The sequence below is a fragment of the Orbicella franksi genome, chromosome 3 (assembly GCF_964199315.1).
Source record: "Orbicella franksi chromosome 3, jaOrbFran1.1, whole genome shotgun sequence".
In the NCBI taxonomy this organism is placed as follows: Eukaryota; Metazoa; Cnidaria; class Anthozoa; order Scleractinia; family Merulinidae; genus Orbicella; species Orbicella franksi.
This window is the reverse complement of record NC_138147.1, coordinates 30,858,319-30,865,591: the sequence shown is the minus strand read 5'-3', so window position 1 is coordinate 30,865,591 and position 7,273 is coordinate 30,858,319. Positions and strand designations below refer to the sequence as shown.

Genomic DNA, 7,273 nt, shown 5'->3' with positions numbered 1-7,273 from the left:
TTAATACGACATGTGGTAAAGACCAGTTGGCGATAAATTTTGCTTTCTCTGCTAAGTATTCCTTGTGACGTCCTCATGATGCTGTAAGTAAAAGGTAAGAATAATTCTCCGTGTGTTTAACGAAATGGTTTACTAACTGTTCTCTTCGCACTGGCACAGCTGTCGAGTTCTTTTTCATTGAGGTAGTCCGTTGTTGTTTCTTCTTGTTTACTCTTTTATCGCGGTCATTTCCATGATAAATTTTCCAATTTATGTTGTAGTTTACCCGACATGAAATTTCGGTATTCCTCAGAGATCCTCTGAATATTTCCTCAAAGCTTAAAGCAGATGAAATTCAATTCTGTTCGCGTGGGAAGGTTGTGACCGATCTTCGATGCAAAGTATTAAGTCTGATCTTGAAATGCGAGCTGATTCTTTGTACGATTGCTTTCTTTTGCGGAAGTCGTTAGCAGTTTCAGTTCGATCGCCTTAGTTAAAATATCTGGCGGTCCTTTGCGAAGAATAATACATGGCAGTCTTTTGGCGTTCTTATTAACTACCATAGCCTTAAATAATTTTTTTCCCTATAGATCTTTTTTTTTTTTTGCATATTTTGTATTTATCCCTGCCAATTAACTCAATGTTTAGGTAGATGAACTGAATGTGCATGGATTGGAAGACTGGTGATCGAACTTGTGTTCGAAGATTTTATTGCTGTACAGACTAACAGTCGTTTCTATCGAATTCGAAGTAATTTTTCTCTTTGTTTTTCTCAACAATCAATGATTTGAAAGTCCATAGAGTTCAGATGCATGCTAAATACGAAATAAAATCGTTTTCCTGAGTTGGAATTTACAAAGCAATTGAATTTAAAGATATTTCCGCGTTATACTAGGAACCATTTTGTCAGTGTTGATTGTTATAACTGGATCTTAACATCTATAGCTAGAACATAACTACAAGCTAACCAACAAAGGTAAAGTTCAGGATGTCTGTTAAGATCCACTCTTTTGTCTCAGATGAAAATATGTTGTTCTTAAGAATTAGATCTGAATACATTAGAGTGGCAGATAATTGCAAATTGGTACATGTATGTGGAAAGTACATTTTAGGGTTTGTGAAGTCCCATGTGAAGTGCTATGTGAATTAAGATGTTTTTTCATGGTCATGCCTGGCTGTTTCATAAAGGGGAAATATGCTAAGTGTGAAATAAAGTCTTCTAGGGAATCTAATGCCAAAAGACAATTTTCATAAAACTGGAGGTCTATCATTTTCCAATATTTTCACAAATTAACTAAGACCTTAATCATGCTTTAGAGCACATGATGGCTGCATGTGAGAGTTGAGAGACTACATGTACAATAGAAGCCTAAGAGTTGCTTGAGGTGTAGCCAAGATGAACAAATTAATCCTAGTTTCTCAAGTGCTCTCTAAACCTCTAAGAGCATCCATAACCTGAGAGACACGTAAATAAAAGCATGAACCAGTTCTTGTATAACACAACAATATAAGTCATGAGTAAGCATGAGCAGCTTTAATTTACAGTGATATGTTAATTTCTCTTTTCTTTGTGGAAAGAGCCGGAATTCTGCCTCCCACATAATTTTGTGGATCAAATGTGGACATGTGTCTATATGCTTGAGCTACTAACTTAATTAGATCATGCAGATTTACTGGCAATGTTATAAAGTGACTCTGATGGTGATTGGTCAGATAAGGAGACATTCTAAAGCCTGAGGTTGAATGGTCAATGTTTCATTCATTAATCTGTAGAACAAGTTGATTCTCCAGCAAGGTTTATACAGGTAAAAAGACAGGCTCCTGATAGATTGAAAATGTAATCCTGCATTTCTAAGGAGATCTTTGTAAACAAATTAAAAGCAGTGGTCATATGGTTAAAGTTACAAGTATGACAAACAGCCTACAACCATGGACAAATTGTGTTCACTTGGAAAATGTGCAAAAACATGAAATCATAACCATAGTGCCTACAGAATAAGTCTCCCACTCCGCCTTTCAAAGTTGGAACATGTCAAAATGTAAACTTGTGTTAGATGAAAGTGTTAATTGTCAACATTGCACAGGGGTGGGGAGGGACAAAATGCGAATAGAATGACATTTTCTGACCCTTGTGACCTGTAGACAGTTATCCTCCTGTAATCAGTAGTGTGATTTATTTGCTAACAATATCCTGACATACTGTCTAATAGGTTGGTTGCCTTAAACTATTAAGATGGCTTCTGCTGAAGAAGGTGCTGGCAAATCAGAGACAAAACAGTCACCATCTGTGTCTGTCCACAAAGTCCAAGTTGTGGCGCCATGCATTGCTGAATCTGGAACTTCATCCTCCCAAGAAAATGAAGATCAACAGGTTAGTCATACATAATTTACAGTCAAAATCACTGAATTCAGCAAAAATCTAATGGAAATTAACTTTTAATTTTAGATCAATTTTAGATAAATTGTGTTTGGGTTGATGAATGCTTTACAGACCCTTTTCATAAATGGCTGCCAAAATTCTTTTGTATGCATTTAAATTAGCGTCACTAAACCCATTTGGGAATAAAAACTCTTTTGAAATATCAACTCAAGAACAAGGCTAGTCAGGCTAATTTGAATACTTACGAATTAAAGAATTTACAATCGGCAGCCATTTATGAAAAGGGTCTATAGCCTGACAGTACATGAGTAAACTCGGGCACAAAGCCATCCTTGGAAAGGTAAAGTTACAGACAATGAGTGCAAACTTTTTTCACAACGAGCATATAGAGTCCCATAGAAAAAGGGTGAGTTCATCGGAAATTTTGGAAAGATACCGTAAGAGGTACCAAGATCCTGTTTGTGGGGCTTGAAATTTTCATATCCCTAAGAAGTACCAATTCTAAAACTAATACTAACATTGATTGACACTTTCATTATTTTTAATAGCAAAAAATCAGTTGATTGTCAAATATCTCCTCTCAAATGGTTTTTGGCTCAATGCCCTTAAAAGGTACTGCAAAAGCTCTCGCTGTGGGCCCTTTGAGACTGAACACCCTAAGAGGTACCAAAATTGCATTTTAACCCCTAAAAGGTACGAAGAGCACCCCCGTCCTTTTTATATTGGAGTCCCTCCTCCAGGGGGGGGGGGGGGGGGAATCATCTGCCCAAGGGTGGGTTAAATATTAATTAAAACAGCTCTCATCATACACTGATGATGAAACTTTTTTCAGAGAATCATTTGTGTAAGCACTGCCTTGCTTATATATTTCCAAAAATACAACACGCCTTTTGTTGAAGCTAGCATGGTATTATTAATAAACAACACTAGTATAGGTAATCAAATGGTGAGCAGTGAAATTAGGAAATAATTTCACACACGTTTTGTCAAAATGCAAGTGAAATTATTTCTTGATTTCACAAGTGTACTATTTGATTAATAACGTTTAGTATGATATGTGACAAGTTACACTTTCAATCGTCGCTTTTTGACTGGTTTATTGAATTGAGAAAGTTCACACCAAATGTTGACATGGCAATTTTTTAATTTCACTATCTTGTTAGAAATTAACGCTGAAATTTTGTTCCAAAATTAAGAATAATTAAGACAGACATTAAGTTGTCACTTCCCTTTGTTGACCAGGCACCACAGAGCACTCTTGCCGGCAGACGTCAACGACAGCAACGGGTATACAACATGATGAAAGACCTTCAGCAGAAGCATTTAGCCACAATAATGCAGGGCAAAATAAGTGAGCAGGAAAATACTGATCTGTCCGAGTCCCAGAGCATTTGTCGTATATGCCATTCCTCTGGTGAAGAACCCCTCATAACACCTTGTTACTGTTCTGGCTCTGCAAAGCATGTCCATGCATCTTGTCTGTTAACCTGGTTCAAAAAAGAAGTCAAAAACACCTGTGAACTATGTCGATATAAAGTTGATATCAAGAAAAAGGGAAAGCCATATGCCGAGGTAAGTTTGTTTAATATCTTTGATTCAGTCAACAGTAGCAAAGGGTAGATAAAATGGTTTGCATTATAAGAGAATGAGGAGCCATATGTTTTGAGAAGCCATGAGTTTTGGTGTGTAACTAGTATTTCCATAGCGTAGTGCAATAAGGAGTATCGTTAATTCCTTTAGATGTGATGCTTGTTAATTATTGCAACACCCTGAGTTCCTCTCCTCCCTCCCACTTATCATTTTGTCCGGATACCTTTGGATGACTATTTTTATATTGGTAATGCTTTCTACTATTTTGTTTTCTGATCGAACAGCAAGTCGTTATTTACATCTTTAAAGCCTGTTCAAAGTGTGGGTACAAGTTTGATAATACATGATTGCCTATTTGTACGGAATTTTAAACAACGTTGTTCTGCAAATTAGCAAATCAAAACTGCTGGTAAGCTCTGGTTACTGGCGAAAATCGCCATGTAGTAAACGTTAATGCACAGGGCTGTCAGCTACCCTTGAGATTTTTTAAGACACCAAATGGATAAGACCTTTTTGTTGCATAAATCTGCCCTAAAAATGCGACATCTATCAGAAGCAGTAAAAGGAGACACTCCCTGACCAACATCATGTTTTTGTTTCATTATAGTGGCGCAAGCCAGAGGACAAGCCTACACCGTTGATTTGGTTTACTGTATTTGTCGTTGGACTATTTTTAAATGTATTCTCCATCTCTGTGAGTGCATCTGAACTGTGTGTCTCAACAGCATGCGTAATATTTTATGTGGTAAATGGATTTGGAATAATTCTCGATGCTGCTCTTCTGTATTGCTGGTGGACAAAATGTCTCTTCTACTGGAGGAAATGGTGTGCTTTGAACCAAGATTGGTCCATTGTCGTTGGCCCTGGCCAAACAACTGGGCCACAGCAACGGAGTCGAGAGGAAAGAAGTAGTGGACGGACTATACAAATGTCACACATAGTATGATAAACTTACTGCAAATGAAACAGTTTTTAGTCTTAGGTAACTAGGCCCTGTCAGAGTACTATATACTTTCCTCAAACTCGTCAAGTTTAAACAAAGAAAATCATGACCGGACGGTGTTTGGATAATCTGATTGTAGTTAGCATAGATTTTTTTGGCTTTATTTCTCAGTTTTCTCCTTAGTTTTAGTTTCGATTGAGAAGATATATCAGACACTCAAGACAGTGTTTGACCACATTTCCAAAAACCTCAAGGTTCCTCAAAAATGCCTTGCTACTAGAGGTACTTTCAACTCCCTTCTCAGTGTTTGGAAATGTAGTCATACTTTTAATATGCATGGATTTCAAGAGGTGATTATGGAATGAGTATATACAGACCAGACATGTCTACATGTACATTGATATTGTAACATAGGAATGTTTCTCTATAACATCAGGAGGGAAATTGCAAATTTGTCACTAAATAGATTTCACATTTTTCGTTATGGTGTGTGTTGGGTTTTCGATCAAGCAGTCTGAGTAACTGCTGTCCAGGGTCACTGTAAATTGACACTTCACTCTCACAGCATCTTTCTACTTCTCTGCCATGGAATATGCATGCATGAGTTGCAGTTGAGTGCAATCAGGGTGAAAAGATTAAAAGCGCATGGTTTCCTCATTGAAAGGCCACAACTTAAAATTCAAATTCACATCTTTTAAGTTGAAAGTATCACATGTATGTTAATTTATTACACAAAATTGTCATGAAACTTAATTTCGTAATTTTGGAAGAGTGAAATTATAAGATGCTCAATTTTCACAAAATTGAAGACTTCATTGTTCACTCAACACACAACAGTGCTTGTCATGCCATGGGATGCATAAGGACTTATTGGTCACTCCAGATTTCATTTATTGCATCAAAGCCCCTGTTTTCCTGGCGAATATTTACAGCACTAATCCAGGCACAAATTCACATACTGTATTTGAAACTTTGTGGGAAATATTATTTGGCAAGTACTGGTACCCAAAAAGAATTGTACATAGCACACTTTATTGTTCAAAATAGGCACAGAAAGTGTGGCAATCAGATAACCTATCAGTATTTTGTTGGACAAATTAAACAAGCACCTTCCCCCATTATCTCTCCATTAACCCCCCCCCCCCCTGCCCCCTTCAATATGGTGTCCCCCAAACATGATAAGCCCATCGGAAAGGGGGATGGGATTTATGGTAACTGTACTGGCTATGCACTGGCATATTGCTAGTTGTAAGGGAATTCGTAGATTGATGTATAGATGGTCATTGTATTTACTAGTTCGTTTTGTATAAAAGCCTGTAGCCACTGATTAGTTAAAGCAGATGATGTTTAATTGTATACGATTATTTTATGATGAGAAGTAATACATTCGCAGTAGAATATTATACAAAAAAATTAACATCGAAACCTTGTTCGACAGATTAATTTGATGATCACTAATTTGTATTTCAAAATGTTTTACAGAATAGTTGCATATATTTAGATGTTGGTTGTATAAAGCCTACTGCAAATAAACTTACTAAGTTGTAGTATTACGAAAAATGCTGTCTTGTTAAAAAGAAGTCCTCTGAGACGTAAAAAAAAAAAAAACTGGTCCGCAAGGCGTACTTCTGGGCTTATGCTTAGTTTTATTCCATTCGGTTGGAGTAAAAACTAAGAAAATTTTTCATTACACCCTGTGCTTCAGTAAAACACCGTGTAGAGCTGTGATTAATTATCTTGTCAATCACAGGAAATGATATGGTCTTAGTGCGTTGAGGGGGGGGGGGGGTGAGTTGCCGAGTTAAAAGGAGGCGGGGAGGCTCCTTGGGGATTGGAAGTAGACTGCTAACGAAGACCAATGTGAGCGTGCCTCAAACTTTGTACGACCCCTAAGTAATAACTGTCCTAACACAGACTCACAAATCTGGTTTGTGGTGAAGTTAAGAGAGCCACATTTTGTACGTCACGGTTTGCGTGAAACGTTAAGCCTAAATTTTTCCAGTTCGTCGTTTGAATTTCCCCTTGTTATTTTATGGTTTATTATTATCTCTTTGATGTTTTTCTATCTCAGTAAACTATTATATCACAGATATCCTAAACCCTCTAATATCAAATAAAAGCTTAAAGACAAATCTGGCTATTCAAAAATTTCATTAGGTTTTCCGTAAGATGAATTATAGAATTTCCCGCGAAGTCTAAACTAGAAGGTATAAGTCATCTAAGAACCAACGCAACACGATTGGCAGACAGCGGCAAATGCAGCAAAGTCTCCAGGTGATTTGATTAAAGAGAACGTCGTAATTGATAGCTTTACAAAGCGAAACCATTGCGTTTCCATACAAGCCCTCATATTAAATTCAGACCGTTAGAGTCACGTTTGT

At 37.1% G+C, this 7,273-nt stretch overlaps 1 protein-coding gene across 1 annotated transcript; it reads left to right on the top strand.

Moving 5' to 3' along the window:
* Nucleotides 1–3: 3 nt before the first annotated feature.
* LOC145481989 (E3 ubiquitin-protein ligase MARCHF3-like) lies at nucleotides 4–6,452 on the top strand. The gene is made up of 4 exons (XM_081460574.1): nucleotides 4–94; nucleotides 2,190–2,350; nucleotides 3,602–3,931; nucleotides 4,557–6,452. The coding sequence occupies exons 2-4, from the start codon at nucleotides 2,213–2,215 to the stop codon at nucleotides 4,893–4,895; spliced, it is 807 nt and encodes a 268-aa protein (XP_081316700.1). The 5' UTR covers nucleotides 4–94; nucleotides 2,190–2,212; the 3' UTR covers nucleotides 4,896–6,452.
* The last annotated feature ends 821 nt before the right edge of the window (nucleotides 6,453–7,273 follow it).

What these genes read in the sequence shown, in the direction of transcription:
- LOC145481989 (XM_081460574.1), top strand. Translation starts at nt 2,213, where the DNA reads ATGGCTTCTGCTGAAGAAGGTGCTGGCAAATCAGAGACAAAACAGTCA. An exon ending in AAGAAAATGAAGATCAACAG is followed by an intron (nt 2,351 to 3,601) that starts GTTAGTCATACA and finishes TTTGTTGACCAG; the next exon opens with GCACCACAGAGCACTCTTGC. An exon ending in AGGGAAAGCCATATGCCGAG is followed by an intron (nt 3,932 to 4,556) that starts GTAAGTTTGTTT and finishes GTTTCATTATAG; the next exon opens with TGGCGCAAGCCAGAGGACAA.